Source organism: Oryctolagus cuniculus, chromosome 15 (assembly GCF_051225735.1).
Source record: "Oryctolagus cuniculus isolate XC-2025 breed Fujian yellow rabbit chromosome 15, ASM5122573v1, whole genome shotgun sequence".
Lineage (NCBI taxonomy): Eukaryota > Metazoa > Chordata > Mammalia > Lagomorpha > Leporidae > Oryctolagus > Oryctolagus cuniculus.
This window is the reverse complement of record NC_142881.1, coordinates 11,053,932-11,076,135: the sequence shown is the minus strand read 5'-3', so window position 1 is coordinate 11,076,135 and position 22,204 is coordinate 11,053,932. Positions and strand designations below refer to the sequence as shown.

The 22,204-nt window shown below is 49.9% G+C and overlaps 1 protein-coding gene across 1 annotated transcript in view; it reads right to left on the bottom strand.

Annotated features, from left to right (window-relative positions):
* RGS10 (regulator of G protein signaling 10) overlaps positions 1-294 on the bottom strand; it is a 39,613-nt gene extending 39,319 nt beyond the window's left edge. Inside the window, exon 1 of the mRNA XM_051824239.3 lies at positions 183-294. Coding sequence (XP_051680199.1) covers positions 183-231 — 49 coding nt within the window. The 5' untranslated portion in view covers positions 232-294. The remainder of the gene's footprint in view (positions 1-182) is intronic.
* Between the last annotated feature and the right edge of the window lie 21,910 nt (positions 295-22,204).

Below are 22,204 nucleotides of genomic sequence, written 5' to 3'. Positions count from 1 at the left end.
CTCCGGGCTCCGCGCTCGCGCCGCGGTGGGACCGAGCGCGGAGAGGCGGCGCGGCCGGCAGGGGCTCCCGTCGGGGCGCACTGCCCAGCCCCGCCCGAGACCAGGAGGGAGGATGCCCGGCAGGCAGCACCGGCCCGGGCGGCGCCCCGACCCGCAGCGCGCCGGCCCTGGGAGCCGCTTACCTGACGGCGGCCGCTTCCTGCTCAGCCGGCTCACGGCTCGGTTAAACATCGCCGCGGGCGCCCGAGGAGGAAGGAGGAGCAGCCGGCGCGCCGCGCTGAGCCCGAGGAAGGCGAGGAGGAGGAGGAGGAGGGCGAGAAGGAGGAGCCCGCTCCGCACCGCCCCGGCGCGCCCGGACCCCGCCCCGCGCCCTCCTCCCCGCGAGGCGCCGCGTGGCGCGCTCTGTGCGCCCTGCCCGCCCGCGCCGGTGGAGGCCGTCGGTCCCATCCCAGCCAGGGTGCCAGGGCGGGGCCCCCGGCCGCCCGGAGCCGACCCCTCTCCCCAGCGAGGCCATCACCCCGGGACCTGGGCTCCCCGCCAACGCGATCGGCGCGTCCCGGGGTCCCCACGCCCGCGACGGTGCCCCAGGCCCCGCGGCCACCGCGGTCTCCCTCCCTCTCGCCGCGCCCCCCGAGAACTGGGCACGGCGCCGGGGCGCTCGGCGCTTCCCAGATCTCAGCGCGCCTTTGCCGGCGAGCGGGGTGGGGTCCCTTCCCAGAGCCCAGATCGCAATGCCGAGGCCACGCGGTCCTGCGGGGCCCGTGCGCTGCCTGCCCCGCGGGACCCAGGATCCCAGCGCGCCGGGACCCGCCTGCGCTGACCCCCTGAGCGCGGGACCCAACCGCGCGGCGAATGCAGGCGGAGCGTCCGCGGGCCAGGGCCCCAGTGCCCGCGCGCCGAGCGGGCCGAGCCGCCGCGGGTGGGCGCCTTCTCTCCGGTCGCGCCGCGCCGCGCGGGCGCCGGGGCGCTGGCGCCTTCTCCCGCGGCCTCGCGGCTCCCGGGACGGACTCGGAGGAGCCCGGCAGGAACCCCTAGCGTCCCGGCGCCAGCTCGCGGGCGCGCCCTGGGCGCTTCTCTAACTTCGGAAACGCGTGGGCGCAACGGGGCCTTCGAGCTCAACACCCGGGTCACTCGAGTGTCCTCCGCGCTCACCGCGTGTCACCTGCGCGCTCGTCTATTGTTTGCTTTCTTCTGCGAAACAGCCCCTAGAAGAGTCGTCATTAGCCCCGGGTTTCTTGAACATTTGGTTTGCAAGGAATTGTCTTTCTGGCGACTTTTATGTTTCTCTTTGTGTATCTGGCTTTGTCTCCAAATTGGTCTTTATTTTTAGCTGTACTAATTGCTATTTTTCTCAGCCGTTCCCCGCACCCCCACCTCCTCCCCGCCCAGCCTTGTGTGGCAATCGCGCTGGCTGGCACTTTCTCTCACGTCTTCTATTCTGAGCTGTCCCGCTCCGCTGCTTCTCCCGTCTTCCTCTGCCCAGCCCACAGCCTCAAGGCCACTTCAGCTCGGGCCCTCCAAGGATACTTCCCGGCTCTCTGGCTCTCTCCGTACCCTTCCCCTCGCAAAGTCATTGTCCCCCTCTGCCGACAGGAGCGGATTGCCAGGCTCCTGAGGGTTCCAGCTGCAGGGGGAAGCCAGCGTGACCACGAACAGGGTTGCAACCTAGCCAAGAAGCTCCACGGTGAAACCGCCTCTCTCTGCCTGGACACACCCCGGGGACAAGCCCCCGCTCGCCCCTGTACTGCGATCCAGCTGTGTTACTTAAACCACAGGCGAGCAAATGCACACTCTAAGCCCACTCTTGTGTAAAAGCAGGAGTTAAAATGCTCACTGAGGCCTGGATCCAGATGAAGCCACTTCGATCTCATGACAATAATGGAATCTGTGTGCCTCCCCGCCCCCACCCCCCGGGAAAACTTCCCCAAAACCAAACTACAAGCAATCCTTGCACAGGAAACAAGGAAGCTGGCACCTCAGGGCGAGAGCAGGCAAAGCCAGCTCAGTGTTGGCACGTTCTCCTTCCCCACTGGACCCCAAACAATGCCGGCACCGGCTCCACATGCCTCCGAGTCCCCCTTGAGCTAAGAACCCAGGCCTGCTTTCACAAAAGGGAAAAATGATGACAGCTTCAAATCACGTTTACTCTGTTAGCACACCAGATAGTACACACACACAGACCCACAGCTGAGCTTTAAGTTTAAAACTTTTGTGTTGGGACACGGCAAGACCGTCCTCATGAAATTGTTGTTGATACCTGTGTTCTGTGGCTAAAGATCCAAAAGCCAGCTTTCCATGTGCACGCTGCAGCAGACCAAGAATAAGATTATATGGGGCTTTGTGGTGGCACAGCAGGTTAAGTCCTAGCCTGCAAGGCCGGTGTCCCATGTGAGCCCTGGTTCGAGTTCCCACTGTCCTACTGATCCAGCTCCCGGCTAATGCGTCTGCAAAAGCAACAGACGATAGCCCAAGGGCCACCTGCCACCCGCATAGGAAACCCAGATGGAATTCACGCTCCTGGCTTCAGCCTGGCCCTTGCAGCCATTTGGGGAGTGAACCAATGGGTGGAAGATTCTCTCCCCCCCCACCTGCCTTTCAAATAAACATATCTTTCTACAAGATAAAATTATAAGGCTCCATGTTCCTAAAGTTTGCCCCCCAACATGCTTATGCACACACACTCACACACGCATGTGCACACAGCTCAGCTCAGCCAGTGGTTTGTGTTTGGATTGAAGGTGCTCACCTTCCACACAGCACCAGTGCTGCAAGTCCAGCACTGCCTCTGAGGCCTTCACAGACAAGGGCAGCCAATTCGGGTCAGAAGAAAGCAGTTCAGCCCCTGTCTCCCCTGCTGACCTCACCTGTGGTTCAAGGCCAAGAAGCCGGAGCCCTGGACAACCCTTGGTAAAGCAGAGTTTCAGAGGAATCATTGATTTTAGGGTTCAGTATTTTTTATATTTGAAAACTTGAAAAAATTGCTAAGCTGTGAATCTATTTCATAGTCTCTCTATCACTGGAATCTGTGATTGCCAACTATTCCACACCATTTGACGGATGAAGTAAGGAAAATAAATAAGTGCTTGGCTTGAAGTCTAGGGATCTGGCTTGTGTGTCCTCAGACACATCACAGCCTCATGGGACAGGGCAAGGAATGAATGACACCTACATTCTAAGGGTGTGGCATTCGATCACAATCAACAAAAAGGCATGTGGCAGAGTGCCCAGGATATTAGGCACACAGAGAATCATGGCAATCTGAATCACTCTTATTCCTCCTACAACTCCGCTTAGATAAATAGTAAACGTTAGCCTATGCTGTCACAAACTGAATTTTTTGATGGATTGTAGCAAGTTGGCATAGTAACAGTGGGATGCTCAGAAGACTAAGGGAGAAGCTAAATTGCTACTACCTCTCTGGAAGTCAGGAGAGGCAGGTGTACGAAGATGGCTATTTGGCTGGGGCTGGTGCTGTGGCATAGCGAGTAAACTGCCGCCTACAGTGCTGGCATCCCATATGGGCGCTGGTTCAACTCCTGGCTGCTCCACTTCCCATCCAGCTCTCTGCTATGGCCTGGGAAAGCAGAAGATGGCCTAAGTCCTTGGGCCTCTGCACCTGTGTGGGTGACCTGGAAGAAGCTCCTGGCTCCGGAACGGCACAGCTCCGGCTTCTGCAGCCATCTGGGGAGTGAACCTGCAGATAGAAGACCTCTCTCTCTTTCTGCCTCTCTGTGAATGAGTCTTTAAAATATAATTCTCTAACTGGTCATTTGTGCCAAAGGATGAGCAAGCCATGCAGACTTATGAGTAAGGTGGAACATCGTAACATTTCTATCAGTGTTACTTGTAGTGGCTAAAAATGCGCATTCCGAGAATGGCCAGGGGCTGGTGGTGTGGTGCAGCAAGTTAAGCCACCACATCTCACATGGGAGCTCCAGTTCCAGTCCCAGTTGCTGGGTTTCCAGTTCAGCTTCTGCTGCCACCCATGTGAAAGACCAGGTTGGAGTTCCTGTCCTGGCTTCAGCCTGCCCAGCCCTGGCTGTCACAGCCTTTCAGGGAGTAACCTCGTAGATGTCTCTCCCCCATCTCTCTGTTGCCCTACCTTTCAAATAAATAGCATTGAAATCGATCCTGCCGACATCTTAAAAGCTTTAAAAATTATTAAAAAGAAGGAAAAGGGCATGACTAAGTTACAACATGGTCCTAGCAGGGAAGATGAGTGACAGCGGCACTCCTGTTTCCAGTTTGGCTTTCTGTGGTTTGTTGCCTGCGATCAATTGTGGCCTGAAAATATTGAATGGGAAACTCCATAAAATAAACAATTCATACATTTCATATAATTGCTATGTTATTGCTTTTGTTGATCTCTTATTGGAGCTAACTTGTAAACTGAGCGTCCTAATAGGTATAGGGAAAAGAAGAGCATATATAGGGCTCGGTTCTGTGTGCGATTCCCAGCATTGGGGGTCTTGAAATAGCACCCACAGGTAAGAGATTACTGTAGCTGCAAAACATTGTGTGAAGACTATTGGATGATGTGGGGATATGCTTATGACAAAGCCAGCACTTCAGAAAATCAGGCTCCCCAGGGCAGGCATATGGGACAGTGGTCAAGTCCCCACTTGGGACACGTGCATTCCATATCAGTCCCTGTGTTCAAGTCCCGGACACTCTACTTCCAGTCCAGCTTCCTGCTCATGTGCACCCTGGGAAGCAGCAGACCATGGCTCAAGTAGCTGGGTCCCTGCCACCCATGTAGGAGACCCAGACTGAGTTCCCAGCTCCTGGCCCTGGCTAATGCAGGCAACTGGGGAGTGAACCAGCAAATGGGATCTCCCTTTCCCTCTCAAGTAAAATGAAAAATACTTTAAATTAGAAAAAAAATCAGGATACAAATTATAAAAAAGTTTCAGTGGGAAGGAGAAGGATGAAATATTGGTGTCTTTATGTATACAAAACTGGCAGTTAATTACACAAAAATATTACTAGAATTTATCTCTGGATGATAGGATAATGGATGATTTTAATTTTCATTATTACATTTTCCTGTTTTGCAACATTTCTGCAGTGAATATGCTTTTATATCGGAGAGAAAATCAGCAATCAAAAACTGGCTGGAGTCTCCACTGGGTTTAACGCTATAAATACGTAAGCCTTCATTTTTACGTTAGGTTTGCTTTATTTTATTAAATGTAATATGTCTCTTAAGTATCTATAAAGCAATGTGTATTTTGGTTTAAAGTTGGCACTGTTTTAGGTTTGCTTTCTTAAAACTCCGAATTTCCCAGGAAGCAGCAAGCAGACACACAGTGCCTTTCCCATCTTGGATCTCTCTTGAATCTCAAGTCACACATTCCGGCATGTCAGAGCTAGGACCCACAGCGATCAGTGTGTTGTGCTGCAGACCAGGAAACTGAGGCACAGAGAGCAGTGACCCTACTCTAGAGAGGACACGGCGCCGGCATCTGGACCACAGGCTGCGGGTCTTCCTATAGTGCTGTGCTGCATCCTTGAAGTGGTACCTAACAAGGAAGGCCTGTATGCGAGTCCAAGATAGTATGTTTTTAAGGTTTATTTATTTATTTATTTATTTTAAAGGCAGAGTTACAGAGAGGCAGAGGTAGAGAGAAAGAGACAGAAAGAGACAGAGATTTGCCATCCGCTGGTTCACTCCCCAAATGGCCACAACGGCCAGAGCTGTGCCAATCCGAAGCCAGGAGCCAGGAGCTTCTTCTGGGTCTCCCACGTGGGTGCAGGGGCCCAAGGACTTGAGCCACCTACTGCTTTCCTAGGCTATAGCTGAGAGCTGGATCATAAGTGGAGCAGCCAGGACTTGAACCGGTGCCCATATAGGCACTGCAGGCGGTGGCTTTACTTGCTATGCCACAGCACCAGCCCCAAGTCTAAGATTCTAAAGGGGAAAAGGAGGGCAGGAGAGGGTAGACATCAGAATCCCATATTGGAGTGCCCAAGTTCAAGTCCTGGCTCTGTTCCCAAATCCCCATTCCAGCCAATGTGGGCCCTGGGAAGCAGCAGTGGTGGCTGTCGTCAAGGACACCAGATTTCCCTGTCTCAGCCACTCTCAGGCTGCTGGTGGCACCCTCCCTCTCGAGCCCCTTCCTTCCTTTGACCTCCTTCCCAACGTGTGCAGGGCCTCAGTGGTGCTGCACCCCGCCTTCCAGGGGCTCGCTCCTTCCCACCTCTGGCAGGGCCACTCCCTTGACGGTCTCATCAAGCCTCGTGGCTTCAAGCACCACTCTTGAAAACCAGACTTCATTTCGTCAGAGACGTGTGACGTTTACAGAACAATGAGCAGAGAAACTGCACCTGCCATGGCTCAGAGGATCCTGCAGCCACGTCTCACATCTGTGCTCTCGCCCCCAAGCAGCACCCCCCAAAATCACCCAGAACCCCACCCTCCTCTGCTCTACCAGCTCGCTCCGCCTTGCCCCTCTAACACCTCTGTGTACTCTGTTGAGTCTGGAACACTCTTCCTTGGCATGAGTGTGGTCCCTCGGTGGCATTCCGTTAAAGCGCCACTCGCCTGCTGCACCGCCACGCCTCTCCCCTCTCCACCCCTGCCTCGAGTCTGCAGGGTGTGCCCCCTCCTCACCTCTTTGCTTCTCTCTCTGCTGTCTCCTGCACAGCATCCACCTGCCCACACAGGAGCTTCTCCCTTCGCATGCACAAAGGTGGGGATTTTTCAGTTTTGTTCATGGCCGTCCCAGCACTAGATGCGTGTCTGTCACACAGGCACCGCTCAGCACAAAGGCGCTGCTGAACGGCACCCAGATGGCAGAAACCTGCCTGGACCAGGTGTGAGAAAGGAGGCAGCAGTGGGAGATCCGCCCCCTGCGACAGGGATGGGCAGGCAGAGGTGGACTTGGCAGGAGGAGCCACCACGTGGCGGCCAGGCGGGCACAGGGGCCGGCCAGGAGCAGCCGCTTCTCAGAAACGCATCCGAGGAGCCTGCAGGCCACCACGGCAGGACGGGCCAGGGCTGCAGACAGAGGACTGGAGAAGAGTTGGCTTCAGGGGCCTGCCCCACCCAGGAAATACAGACTGTTGCAGGCCGTGCTGGGCACAGGGGCTCTGCACACAGGGCCCACAAGCCGAGCCAAGGTGCGGATGTGCTCGGGGCTCGAAACAGGGAGGTAAGTCGAGGTCTGGGCGGACTGAGAGGCCCTCTTTGCCGGCCCCTTCCTGGTAGCGGCATGGGCCAAGCAATCCCCCTCCAGAGCGCAACAGATGCTAACATGCAGGGTCCCCAGAGTTCATACTGGTCAGTCAGAGACAGCACAGCCCACATGCTTCTTACACACACACACACACACACACACACACACACACACACACACGGCGGCCATGATGTACTGGTCAGTCACAGAGACAGGCACAGTCTACATGCTTCTTACACACACACACACACACACACACACACGGTGGCCACAAGCTTTTGACACCTCCCTGAAGGCCATGCACGGTCACAGACATGTAAAGAATGCCTCTAAAATGAGAGGGAGACAGAAAGAAATAGAAACTAGCAATGTACAGGAAATACAATGCAGAGAATAGAAACAAATCTTTCTAAAAACTATAATTAAAGGCCAGCATTGTTGCAGGTTAAGCCACAGCCTGCAATGCTGGCATCCCATATGGGTGCCAGTTTGAGTCCCAGTTGCTCCACTTCAAATCCAGCTCCCCGCTAATGGCCTGAGAAAGCAACGGAGATTGCCTAAGGATGGCCCCTGCCTCCACGTGGCAGACTTGGATATAGCTCCTGGCTCCTGGCATCAGCCTGGCCCAGCCCTGGCCATTGAGGCCAATTGAGGAGTGAACCAGTGAATGGGAGACCTCTCTCTCTCTCTCTCTGTCTCTCCCTCTCTGTCTGTAACTCTGCCTTTCAAATAAATAAATCTTAAAGTTAAAAAAAAAATAAAAACTATAATTATCAGAGAGAGAGAGAGAAGAAGAAGAAAGTCACATCCATAAAAGAAGAGATTGAAATACAAAATACAGTGGAAGCAAAACTTCAATAAGGGGTTGGGAGATAATCAATGAAATCACTGAAAAATTGGAACAAAGAACTGTAACACAGGAGAAAAAGAAAAAAGATTAGAAAATCAATCCAAGTAGCAGGAGTTCCAGAAAGCCATTACAGAGAAAATGCTGAAGAGGAAATTAAGGATATAAATCAAGATGGTTTCCCAGCCTGAAGAAAATCCATCTCCATACTGAACAAGCCCACAAAGTGGGCACGACAGACCTATAGCCAACAGGACAGCAGCAGGAAATTTCAAAACATGAAGACAATTTCCGAAAACTTACAAAGAGCAAACTCTTGGTGGGAATATAAAATAGCACAATCACTTTGGACAGTGGTTTAAAAGTTTCTTAAAAAGTTAAACATATATTTACATACCATCTAAATATTCCATTGCTAGGTATTTATTGAAGAAAAATGACAGCATATGTCCACACAAAGATTTGCACAGGAATGTTTGTAACACCTTTATTTATAATAGCCTTAACTTAGATACACCCAGTGTTTGTAGCTGAATGGGTACACACAGTGTGATGTGTGTGTGTGTATATATATGCACAGCTCATTGGTAAGAAAGAATTGACACCTTCAACACCGAGGAATCTCAGAATAATTACTCTCAGTAGCCAGACAAAAACAGAGTACATGCTTCCGATTCCATTTATATAAAATTCTAGAGAATGCAAACTAAACCACAGTGGCAGAAACAGATCTGTGGTTGCCTGGGGTGGGTGGGAAGGGTGGATCTCAGTAACTGTTACAGGGTGGATATTTTGTTATGTTGATTTGGTGATGGTTTCACAAGTGTCAAGCCCTCAATCATATACTTTATACAAAGTTTCATGGGAAGTTCAAAAAGTTCATGGAAATGCATATTATTAAAAACTATGCAAAAACTATTTGTACCAAAATAAATACATTTTTATTTCTATTTTCCATGAATTTTGATATCCCCTCATATATATGCATTTCATCTTACGTTAATTACACCTCAATAAACCTGTTTGTAAAAGTATATATGTGATGAGAATGTAAGTGGAACAACCGTTTTGGGAACGAGTTGGGCAGCCCCTCAAAAATCTAAGAAATGGGGGTGGGCGTGGGGTGCAGCAGGTTAAACCACCAGCAGCAACGCCAGCGTCCCACATCAGAGACCAGGTTCCAGCCCCCACTGCTCTGCTTCCAACCCAGCAACCTGCAAATGTGCTTGGGAAGGGAGCAGGGGATGGCCCAAGCACCTGCATCCCTGTCACCTACGTGGGAGACCTGGGTGGAGTTCTTAGCTGCTGGCTTTGGCCTGGTCCAGATCCAGGTGTTGCAGACATTTGGGGGTGAACCAGCAGATGAAAGCTCGCTCGTTCTCTCTCTCTTCCTCTGTGTGTGTGTATTTAACTCTTGCCTTTCAAATAAATCTTTTTTAAAAAGTTAAATGTGGAGTTCCCCTATAACTTCTACTTTTCTGTATCACCCAAGAGAAAGGAAAAACAGATGTCCACACAAAAACCTGTGTGCAAACGTTCACAGCAAAAAGTGGAAACCACAGCCACACCCAACACCTGATGAATGGATGAACAAATGCGGTACATCGTCACATGGAATACTACTCAGCCACAAAAGGGACGGAGCAGGGGTGCCTGCTACAAGGATGAACCTCAGAAATTGTATGCTAACTGAAAACAGCACACGGAGCATTGCAGTCTATGATTCTATTTACAAGTCCAGAGTAGGACCGTCTGCAGAGAGAAGAAGTAGATTCGTAGTTGCTGAAGCTTGGCAGCTGGGTCGGGGTGGGGAGTGGCTGTGAGCAGGTGCAAACTTTCTTTTTGGGATGATGAAAAAATTCTACAAATCAATCCTGATGATGTGTGCACGACTCTAAATATACTCAAAACCATTTATTGTATGCTTTCAATAGGTGAACTTTATAGCACATAAATTGTATCTTAACAAAGCTAATTTCCCTTTTAATTTACAAAGAGCAAAAACTGGGTCACATACAAAGGAGCAGAGAACAAGCATCACTGGAAAGCCAGGGAGGATATCCTGCAGAGAAAAAGAAAATGCGCAAGCGCAGAAAGAGGAGAAAGCACACAGGCTGCCCAGAACAGGGGGCAGATGTGGGAGAGCAGCAGAGTCCCGGCCGGTGGGCGGGCCCAGGACACCCAGGCCAGGCAGGGGCAGGAGAGTGAAGACCAGGAGCCTTATTTAATGATTTTGAGTGTGAAGAATTATGCCAAGGCCGGCGCCGTGGCTCACCAGGCTAATCCTCTGCCTGCAGCGCCGGCACCCCGGGTTCTAGTCCCGGTTGGGCACCGGATTCTGTCCTGGTTGCTCCTCTTCCAGTCCAGCTCTCTGCTGTGGCCCGGGAAGGCAGTGGAGGATGGCCCAAGTGCTTGGGCCCTGCACCCCATGGGAGACCAGGAGGAAGCACCTGGCTCCTGGCTTTGGATCAGCACAGCGCGCCAGCTGTGGCGGCCATTTGGGGGATGAACCAACGAAAGGAAGACCTTTCTCTCTGTCTCTCTCTTTCTCTCACTGTCTATAACTCTACCTGTCAAAAAAAATTAAAAAAATAAAAAAAAATTTAAAAAAAAAGAATTATGTCGAAAAACATTTGATAAATCTGTTGCTGTATTTGGTTAAAATTAGTGAAAAGTGCTTAGAAAACTAACCAAAGAAAAATCAGATAATTACTAACTCCAGGATTAAAACAGAAAGTATACAAGAAAAAAAAACCCCAAAATAGATACCTTGTGATCAGTATAATCTTAATTACTAAACACCATTAACTAGAAGCTTTCAGAGGGCCAGTGGGTAAAACCACCGCCTGCACTGCTGGCATCCCACATGGGCACTGGATCAAGTCCCAGCTGCTCCACTTCTAATCCAGCTCTCTGCTATGGCCTGGGAAAGCAGTAAAGATGACCCAAATCCTTGGGCCCCTGCACCCATGTGGGAGACCCAGAAGCAGCTCCTGGCTCCTGGCTTCAAATTGGCCCAGCTCCGGCCGTTGCAGCCATTTGGTGAGTGAAGCAGCAGATGGAGGACCTCTCTGCCTCTGCTTCTCTCCAACTCTCCCTTTCAAATAAATAAATAAATAAAAGCTTGCAGATATTTGGTGGGGGAATGAGGAGAGCTAAATCCTCATGGAAGGTAACAGGGAGTCAACAGGAAAAAAAAGTTACATTAAGAATCAGCAGGGATGAGCCCTGGGTACACTGGTTGTGACGTCCTTGGAAGCCGGAGATTGAGCGCCTGCATTCCAGCTCCCAGCCAGCACAGACCTGGTGGTGCCTCAAAGGGTAGGTCCCTGACACCCACATGGGAGACCTGGATTGAGCTCCAGCCCCTCGCTTCAGCTCCAGGCCTGGGCTACTTCAGGCATTTGGAGAGTGGGCTGGCAAATAGGAGCTTTCTCTCTCTCGAATAAATAAAATGTTTCTGAGAACTTAAAAAAAAAAAAAAAAGGAAGTTTGTGTGTGTGTGTGAGACACATGGAGGCAAGACTCAGAGGAAGCAGCTAAACACAGAAGATGTCTGGCTCCGGGGAGCAGGCCTGGAGGAGGACGGTGAAAGGTATCTGTTTTTCATTAAATTGTTTAGTTCTGTTTGACTTTTTAAACCATTATACATATACATCATTTTAATGAAAATAGAAATTAATTTTTAAAAATTCTGGTAAACATCACCTGCCTAGAGCATAACAAAGGAGGGAGAATTCAGTAACAGAACCCAGAACGTCCCGCCTAAATCTCGCCAAGTGCTCACTGCCTGCTGGGTGCTGTTCCAGGTGCTGCTGCGAACACTGGGGTCTTGGTTCTGTTTCTGTTCTTGCTATCACTCACCTGCACCACCACCCGCAAGCACACCTCTGGCTCACTGTTGCTTGGAAGCGCCATCCACACGTAGGTTCTTATACTCTCTCCCTACGTCTCCTGACACGGGAATGTGCAGAGGTAGAAACTTCTCCCCATCATGGCTATGAGTGGAAAAGCAGACTGGAATTCAGGGCTCTCGGTTCCTGGTGCCAACTCTACACAGCTGGCCCTAAATCTGGGAAAAAATGACCTAAAGAAAATCACCTTTCAGGGAAATACTTTGTAATATTGCTTCCTCTTGCTTATTTTTTAAACTCACCCATTTAAATTTTTTAAAAAATTATTTCTTGGCCAGCGCCGTGGCTCACTAGGCTAATCCTCCGCCTGCGGCGCCGGTACCCCAGGTTCTAGTCCCAGTTGCCCCTCTTCCAGTCCAGCTCTCTGCTGTGGCCTGGCAAGGCAGTGGAGGATGGCCCAAGTGCTTAGGCCCTGCACCCACATGGGAGACCAGGAAGAAGCACCTGGCTCCTGGCTACAGATCGGCACAGCACCAGCCAGCCTTAGCAGCCTTTTGAGGAGTGAACCAACGGAAGGAAGACCTTTCTCTCTGTCTCTCTCTATAACTCTACCTGTCAAAAGAAAAAAAAAAAGATGTTGATAATTCAAAAAAAATTATTTCTTTATTAGAGCGAGAGAGAGACAGAGAGAATGTTCCCACTGGCTGGTTCACCACCCGTTGGAGCTGGACTGGGACCAGAATCAGGAGCTGGGAACCAATCCAGGAACCCAATAATCTGGGTCATCACCACTACCTCACAGGGTCTGCATTAGCAGGAAGCTGGACTCAGGAGCCAGGGCCGGGTATTGAATACATGTACTCTGAATGGAGCACAAACACTGTCACATTTAAAAAAAAAATATTCTTACTTATTTGAAAGGCAGAGAGAGAGAGAGATATCAATCAATCTTTCATCTGCTGGTTCACTCCTCAAATGCCCACAACAGCCAGGGCTGGGCCAGGCAGCCCAGACTGATTCCAAGTCTCCCACATGGATGACAAGGACTCAACTACTTGAGTTATCACCTGCTGCCTCCCAGGGTGCACATTAACAGGAAGCTGGACTCAGAAGTGGAGGCAGGATTCAAACCCAGGCACCTCGATATAGGACGCAGGATCCCAGGCAGCAGTTTAACCACTGCACCAAACGCCTGCCCCCTAACTGGCATGACAACTGCTGGCTATGCAATGGTCCTCTCACGGGATGTTAAATGTTAAAGGAATAAAGTGTTTGCGGTTTCTAAGAGTCTTAATCCATTTTGAGAATCCACATACAAAAATGTCCTCTGACAAGCAAAAAATGTGCCGTTGCATATATACCCTCACACACAGAAATTGTGACTGTGACACAAACACTCTGGGGCTTTGACTCTGTATTTTTAAAGATTTATTTAGAAAGGCACAGTTACAGAGAGTGAGAGAGGGAGAAAGAGAGAGAGATCTTACATCTGCTGGTTCACTCTCCAGATAGCCACAATGGCCCAGAGCTGGGCCAGGAACCTGGAGCGTTATCTGGGCCTCCCACCTAGGTGCAGGCGCCCAAGCACTTGGGCCATCTTCCACTGCTTAACCAGACCTGAGCAGGGAGCTGGATCAGAAGTGGAGCAGCCAAGACAGGAACTAGTACACAGATGGTGCTGGCGCCACAGCACCAGCCTGTTTTAAGTCATCATGCTGCAACACACATGTCCCACCAAATGCTGTCCTATTCATTGCAATCTACTCGAGTCTACGGGGCCACAGCCACTGCTCATGGCTTCTCAGACACATTGTGGAATATCAAATTCTCTTGGGTATTTCTAGAACAGTATTTTGGGGCTGGTGCTATGGCACAGCAGGTTAAAGCCCTGGTCTGCAGTACCGGCATCCCATATGGGCGCTGGTATGAGTCCCGGCTGCTCCACTTCCGATCCAGCTCTCTGCTATGGCCTGGGAAAGCAGAAGATGGCCTTGGGTCCTTGGGTCCCTGCACCTGCGTGGGAGACCCAGAAGAAGCTCCTGGTTCCTGGCTTTGGATTGGCACAGCTCCAGCCATTGCAGCCATCTGGGGAAGACCTTCCTTTCTCTCTCTGCCTCTGCATCTCTGTAACTCTGCCTTTCCAATAAATAAATACATCTTTAAAAAACAAAAAACAAAACAGTATTTTGTGAAACCGACTGGTTGTTGAAGCTGCCAAAAGCTACGTGGGGAAATCAGCAGAAGGAGGTGAGCGCCATCAGCAGCAGAATGCCGGTCGGGGGCTGGAAGACACGGCTAGAAAACAGCAGAGCCCTGGAGTGACTACGAGCCAAGCTCAAAAACAACCCCCAAACCACCAGGGTCCCGGGCAGGCATGGGACCTGGCAGGTAAGCCGCTGGCTCGGACGCCCAAATCCCCAGCACAGTTCCTGGGCTCCACACCTGGCTCCAGCTTCCTGTTCCTGCAGACCCTGGGAGGCAGCAGTGATGATGCATTACTGGGCTTCTGCCACACATATGGGAGACCCGGATTGAGCTCCCGCCTCCCTGCTTTCAAACCGGGGCTGTCATGGCATTTGGGGAGCAAAGCAGCAGATGGGAGCCTGTTCCCCCCCACCCCAAATAAATTTAAAAAAAAAAAAAAATCAGTATTAGGAAAGAGGATCACAGATGACTACTTTTCAAGACAAACACATTTGCATTCTGGATAGATATCTGCCATCAACCAGTGCTTAAAAGACTCACTTAAAACATTAGTTAAGTCACATTACTGAGATTTATGGTTATAACATAACCACAAATGTTCCTAACTACTTAATAAAAACAATGGCCATTTGCAACAAATAAGCCCCATGGGATAAAATTAAAAATTTTTTTAAAACAGCATTTTTAATTGAAGCCAATCCATGTAGTTTCTCTGATACTGAAAAATATAGAAGTGTTTCATGACTTTTAGTTTAATTTTAAACTTCTGGTTATTCACCTATGCTTGTAAACAATCCCTGGGGCTGACGTGGCACAGCGGGTCATTCACCGCTTGCAATGCCAGCATCCCAAATGAGTGCAGGTTCAAATTCCAGTTGCTCCACTTCTGATCCAGCTCCCTGCTAACAAGCCTGGGGAAGAAGCAGAAGATGGGTGGAGTCTCGGGGCCCCACACCTACATGAGAGACCTGGATGGAGTTCTGGGCTCCTGACTTCAGCCTGGACCATTTGTGCACTGCAGTTATTTGGGGTGCAAACCAGTGGATGGAAGATCTCTCCCTCCCTCCCTCCGTCTGTACGTCCTTCGAATAAATAAATCTTTAAAAAAAAAAAAAAAACCTGTCTAAAACCCTTCAAAAGCTTTTAAAAAGCATAAAATCCAACTGGGAAACAGAAAACAATCTTCCAAGATCAACCATTTATTAAAATATTATTTATGATTGCCAAATATTTGTCAATCAGCCTTCAAATTCCAACCAAAAGATATTACTAAGAGTGACCTTACATGCGGTTATGGAAAATGTTTTTAAAAGGTGGTAAGCATTTAAGAGTCACCTGACACGTGCAGGGGCTGCGAGTTGTGTCGTCCCAGCCTAAACTGAAGCCAGGCAGCAGCTTTCCAGAATCACTCATTCCCGGCCTTACAGCGGTCAGGTTCTCAGGAAACTCTGGCTCATGAGTTTGCTATTTTCCCCAGGTGTAAAAAGGGACATTCTATGTATTCTTATTAATGACTCACAGAATTTTGTACCTAATGAATAAAATCAGCTGAAATAACACCCAGAGTTGTTTCTTTTAATTTTATTTTTTATTAGACAGGCAGAGTTAGACAGTGAAAGAGAGAGACAGAGAGAAAAGTCTTCCTTCTGTTGGTTCACCCCCCAAATGGCTGCTACGGCCAGTGCTGCGCCAATCCGAAGCCAGGAGCCAGGTGCTTCTCCTGGTCTCCCATGCGGTGCAGGGCCCAAGCACTTGGGCCATCCTCCACTGCCTTCCTGGGCCATAGCAGAGAGCTGGACTGGAAGAGGAGCAACCAGGACTAGAACCTAGCGCCCACATGGGATGCTGGCATCGCAGGCAGAAGATTAACCTAGTGAGCCACGGCACTGGCCCCAAGAGTTGTTTTTTTTTTTTTTTAAATATTCTAAGTTAGTTTCACTTCTTTTTACTTTATGCCGATCTGAAGCCAGGGGCTTCTTCTGGGTCTTCCACGTGGGTGCAGGGGCCCAAGGGCTTGGGCCATCTTCTACTGCTTTCCCAGGCCATAGCAGAGAGCTGGATCAGAAGAGGAGCAGATGGGTCTAGAACCAGTGCCTATACGGGATGCTGGCGCTTCAGGTCAGGGCGTTAACCTGCTGTGCCACAGCGCCAGCCCCTCACCCAGAGTTGTAATTTGGATTTCATAGATAGAATATGTTTGGGTGAATGTAGGCAATGTATATGCACATAAGTATATATGATTTCAGATGTGTTCGTGCCCAAATAAACATCTTTTAATTCCCTTTTCCACAAAGTACCCTCATATATGCACATACATACGCACGGATGAGCACACACTCACTCAACGGCCAGGGCAGGCCAGAGTCAGGAGCTAAGAACTCCAGTGGGTGGCATGGGCCCAAGCACTGGGGCCATTCTCAGCTGCTTTGCAAGGCACATTAGCAGGGAGATGGACTGGAAGCACTCGAGCCAGTGCTATGATGGGACGCTGGCTTCCCAAACAGAGGCTTAACCCACCGTGCCACAACACCGGATCTGCAGTTTTATGCCCAAAACCCTTTCCATAAAGAAGTTACCTTTACGAAGAGGAAAACACCCCAAGTTTCTGGTATCAGGATCACCAGATAACATACTAACATATTCAGTTTTACATTCTTCCAGCCACAAATACCAGAACACTCTCCTGAAGAGCTCCGAGTCCCACACACTGACTTAACAGGCTATCAAGTGCCCTTTTGGAGCCAGTCCACGTTCTAAAGGGGTTTATAGATACAGGTAAAAATGTGTTGCCAGGCACTATTTGCAGCCTCAAACAGTATTTCCAGCCGAGGCCCAGGCTGTTCTCAGCCACCACTACCCTCAACCTTTTTTAGTCAGGGTTACCACAAAGTTTTCTCACCCTAAACATAAACAGTAGTAAATCCTCTAAGTCCACACGTCCCTCCCTGACTTTATAGGCTGAATGAATACGTGCTACAGGAGGACTAAGGATTGGTATCTGCTCCTTCTTGTGGGCACCAGAACCCAAGGGCAAGGCTGAGGTTGCTGAAGCACTCTCTCTCTTCCTGTCTAATAGTTCTTTGCCCTTACATTTAAAATACCAGTAGATGGCCGGTGCCGCGGCTCACTAGGCTAATCCTCCGCCTGTGGCGCCAGCACACCGGGTTCTAGTCCCAGTCGGGGCGCCGGATTCTGTCCCGGTTGCCCCTCTTCCAGGCCAGCTCTCTGCTATGGCCCGGGAGTGCAGTGGAGGATGGCCCAAGTGCTTGGGCCCTGCACCCCATGGGAGACCAGAAGCACCTGGCTCCTGGCTTCGGATCAGCGCAGTGAGCCAGCTGCAGCGCGCCAGCTGTGGCGGCCATTGGAGGGTGAACCAACGGCAAAAGGAAGACTTTTCTCTGTCTCTCTCTCTCACTGTCCACTCTGCCTGTCAAAAAAAAAAAAAAAAAAGAAAAGAAAAGAAAAGAAAAGAAAAGAAAAGAAAAGAAAAGTAGATGAAAATCCCTGTACAGCAAGTTGAATCAAGAGGCAATGCACTAGGAAGCTGCTGCTTAGTCAAGACCTTGACTGCTCCGTTTTCTTAAGCAACTAAGTTCTGCCATATGGAACGAACACTTGACAAGGCAGGAAGCGTGTTTCCAAGTTCTGCTTCTCAAAAGGGAAGTTCTCCAAGAACAGTCACCTACCAAGAGGAAAGCTGGGTGAATTCACACTGAGACGCCACTTCTGCCAGAGCCAACGAGGGTGTGCTGTGCGGGGTCATGTCCCGAAGGAAAATGGTATCTAGGTCCAAGTACAGTGATGGTTCTTCTGTTTGTCTTACATGGGATCTATAAAATAAAAAGATTACATACTTCAGGGGCTGGCCAGTGCTGTGGCGCAGGTTAAGCTGCCATCTGCAGTGCTGGCATCCCATATGGACACCAGTTCGAGTCCTAGCTGCTCAGCTTCCGATCCAGCTCCCTGCTAATGCGCTGGAGAAAACACCAGAGGATGACCCAAGTCCTTGGGGCCCCTACACCCATGTGGGAGACCTGGAAGAAGCTCCTGGATCCTTGCTTCAGCCTGGCCCAGCCCCAGCTGTTGCAGCCGTTTGAGGAGTGAACCAGCAGATGGACAATCTCTGTCTCTCTGTAACTCTTCCCAATGATTAAATAAATCTCTAAAATATACATATTTAAGTCTTAAAATATGTATACTTTAAAAACTGTGGTAAGAAACATACAATGTAGTATTTACTATCTTAACCACTTTTTTAAAAAAAGATTTATTTATTTGAAAGGCAGAGTTACACAGAGAGGAAAAGCAGAGATGGGAAGAGAGAGAGAGGGAGGCCTTCCATCCGCTGGTTCACTCCCCAGTTGGCTCCAACAGCCAGAGCTGGGCCAATCCGAAGCCAGGATCCAGGAGCTTCTTCTGGGTCTCCCATGCGGGTGCAGGGGCCCAAGGACTTGGGCCACTTTGTACTGCTTTCCCAGGCCATAGCAGAGAGCTGGATCAGAAGTGCAGCAGCCAGGACTCGAACTGGCATCCATATGGGGTGCTGGCACTGCAGGTGGCAGCTTTACCCACTACACCACAGCACCAGCCCCTTAACCACTTTTCAGAGTATAGTTCAATAGTGTTAAAATATATTCATAGGGGCCGGTTTGAGACCCGGCTGCTCCACTTCCGATCCAGCTCTCTGCTATGGCCTGGGAAAGCAGTAGAAGATGGCCCAAGGCATTAGGTCCCTGCACCCACATGGGACACCGAGAAGCAGCTCTTGGTTCCCAGTTTTGGATCGGCGCAGCTCCGGCCGTTGTGGCCAATTGGGGAGTGAACCATCGGATGGAAGACTCTCTGCCTCTCCTCTCTGTGTAACTCTTTCAAATAAATAAATCTTTAAAAAATAAATAAAAAAAATATATTCACCTTGTCTGGTAACCGATCTCCAGAAAACTTTTATCTTGCAAATCTGAAACTCTTTACCCATTAAACAATTCCCTTCACCCTCCCCCTCAGCCTCTAGCAACCACCACTGTATTTTTGGTTCCTATGAAGTTGACTACTTGGCCAGCACCATGGCTCACTAGGCCAATCCTCTGCCTGCGGCGCTGGCACTCCAGGTTCTATTCCCGGTTGAGGTGCTGGTTCTGTCCTGGTTGCTCCTTTTCCAGGCCAGCTCTCTGCTGTGGCCCTGGAAGGCAGTGGAGGATGGCCCAAGTGCTTGGGCCCTGCACCTGCATGAAGACCAGGAGGAAGTACCTGGCTCCTGGCTTCTGGCTTCGCCGGCTGTAGCGGTCATTTGGGGGGTGAACCAACAGAAGGAAAAGACCTTTCTCTTTGTCTAACTCTGCCTGTCCAAAAACAAAAACAAAAAAAAAAAAAAAACTGACTTTAATCATTTAAGTAGAATCATATTTATTTCCTGACTTCACTAAACATATGGTCATCAAGATTCACGCACAGTGTAGCATGTGTCAGAACTTTTTATTTCTATTTTTTATTTATTTTGTTTCTATGAATGATATTCCACTGGATTCCTGTGCTACATTCTGTTTGTCTATGCTTCGGTTGATGGACATGGAGGCTGCCTCTACCTCTCTGCTCCTGTGAATACTGTAAATACTGTTGCCGCAGACACGGCCACAGGAACCTCTCTCCAAGCACCTGCCTTCACTTCTGGTGGCTGCAGACCAGAAGTGGTTCTAGGACACATTTTCTGAAGGACCTCCATACTGTTTTCCACAGCAGTGGCATCATTTTACACTCTACCAACAGTGCACAAGGGTTTCAGCTTTCCACATCCTTACCAACAATTGTTATTCCTGTTTTGATTAAACAATTAGTATTTTTTACATTCACTGTAAAGTTACTGGAAGTAGAAAACATAGGAAAAATTGTCTAGAATGTTTCAACGACTAAAAACTGTAAAGTTGCCGGCGCCACGGCTCACTAGGCTAATCCTCCGCCTAGCGGCGCCGGCACACCGGGTTCTAGTCCCGGTCGGGGCGCCGGATTCTGTCCCGGTTGCCCCTCTTCCAGGCCAGCCCTCTGCTGTGGCCAGGGAGTGCAGTGGAGGATGGCCCAGGTGCTTGGGCCCTGCACCCCATGGGAGACCAGGAGAAGCACCTGGCTCCTGGCTCCTGCCATCGGATCAGCGCGGTGCGCCGGCCGCGGCAGCCATTGGAGGGTGAACCAACGGCAAAGGAAGACCTTTCTCTCTGTCTCTCTCTCTCACTGTCCACTCTGTCAAAAAAAATTAAAAAAAAAAAAAATGTAAAGTTGACTAGATCATTGTTCCCAGAACTTCAAGGTCTTTTAATTTCCTCCTAATTCTTTCTTCTGAATGCCTCACCTTTATTCTAGTTACTAATACAACTTTATCCAGAATATTCTTAATGCAGAGTCCATCAGAGCAGAAGAGGAAGGAGCCAGCCAGCAGTGACACGGCAACCTGAGCGATCTGACAGAGGCAAAGAAGGGGGCAGGAGACACGCATGGCGGCGGCATAAGATTTGGTTCTCCTCCCAGAAGAGCTCCTTTCCTACTTCCACCACAAGCACCTTCAGGAACCCCAACAGTAGCTCCTTACAGGAAGGAGCGCTGTGGTGCAGGGGGTTAAGCCGCAGTCTGCAGTGCCACCAGCTGATACAGTTTGAGTCCTGGCTGCTCCACTTCCAACCCAGCTCCCTGCTAATGAACCTGGGAAAGCAGCAGAGGATGGCCTAAGTCCTTGGGCCCCTGCACCCACAAACACACACAAAAAAACAAACCGAAGAAACTACTGCCTCCTGGCTTTGGACTAACCCAACTCTGGTCATTTCAGCCATTTGGGAAGTGAACCAGTGGACTGAAGATCTCTATCTCTAACTCTGATTTTCAAATAAATATATAAATCTTTAAAAAAATAAGACTTCAGTATCTATTGGGGCTGGCGCTGTGGTGCAGTGGGTTAAAGCCCTGGCCTGAAGCACCGACATCCCATATGGGTGCCAGTTCTAGTCCCAGCTGCTCCTCTCCCGGTCCAGCTCTCTGCTGTGGCCTGGGAAAGCATTACAAGATGGCCCAAGTCCTTGAGCCCCTGCATCCACGTGAGAGACCCGGAAGAAGCTCCTGGCTCCTGGCTTCAGATTGGCATAGCTCCGGCTATTACGGCCGTCTGGGGAGTGAATCAGCGGATGGAAGACCTCTCTCTCTGTCTCTACCTCTCTCTGTAACTTTCAAATAAGTAAATCTTAAAATAAATAAATATATATATAAAATATATATATATATATATATACACACACACACACATCTCTCCTTCATGATAGAAAGCAAACCAAATTTTAAGAACACTATTTTAATTGGGGCTTACTATGGATGATATCAAACAATAAAAGCAACATTGCAAACTTCCTGTTTTCCTAGAATTGCTACAAGTCTTTTACCACTTACCATTACTCTTACTTAAACCTCCTTCTATCCTGTTTACCTGTGAACACGCTGAGGCACATGTTGGCCTTAGATGTCTGTGATGTCGCCACCTCAAGAATTTCCACTGTTACTTCCCATGACTAGTTCCGTTTTTGTCTGTTATACTTAAATACCTCCTGTCCAGAAACCAAATTCTTTTTTTTTTTTTTTTTGACAGGCAGAGTGAACAGTGAGAGACAGATAGAGAGAAAGGTCTTCCTTTACCGTTGGTTCACCCTCCAATCAATGGCTGCTGCGGCTGGCACACCGCGCTGATCTGAAGCCAGGTCTCCTGGTCTCCCATGCAGGTGCAGGGCCCAAGCACTTGGGCCATCCTCCACTGCACTTCCGGGCCACAGCAGAGAGCTAGACTGGAAGAGGAGCAACCAGGACAGAATCCGACACCCCAACCGGGACCAGAACCCAGTGTGCCGGCACCACAGGCGGAGGATTAGCCTAGTGAGCCGCGGTGCCAGCCAGAAACCAAATTCTGATACAGTGGCAGTGCCTCTTCCTAAAAAAACGAACCCCACCTCCCCAAGCTAGCTGGCATGTAGTCCACTCACTCTCACATTCTGGAAGAGAGCTTCCTGCAGGGACAGCTATGGTTTCTATGGCACACCAGGTACACTCCCACTAGAAGTGCATCTCCGTCACCTTTGAAAGCTGCTTGCTAGTCA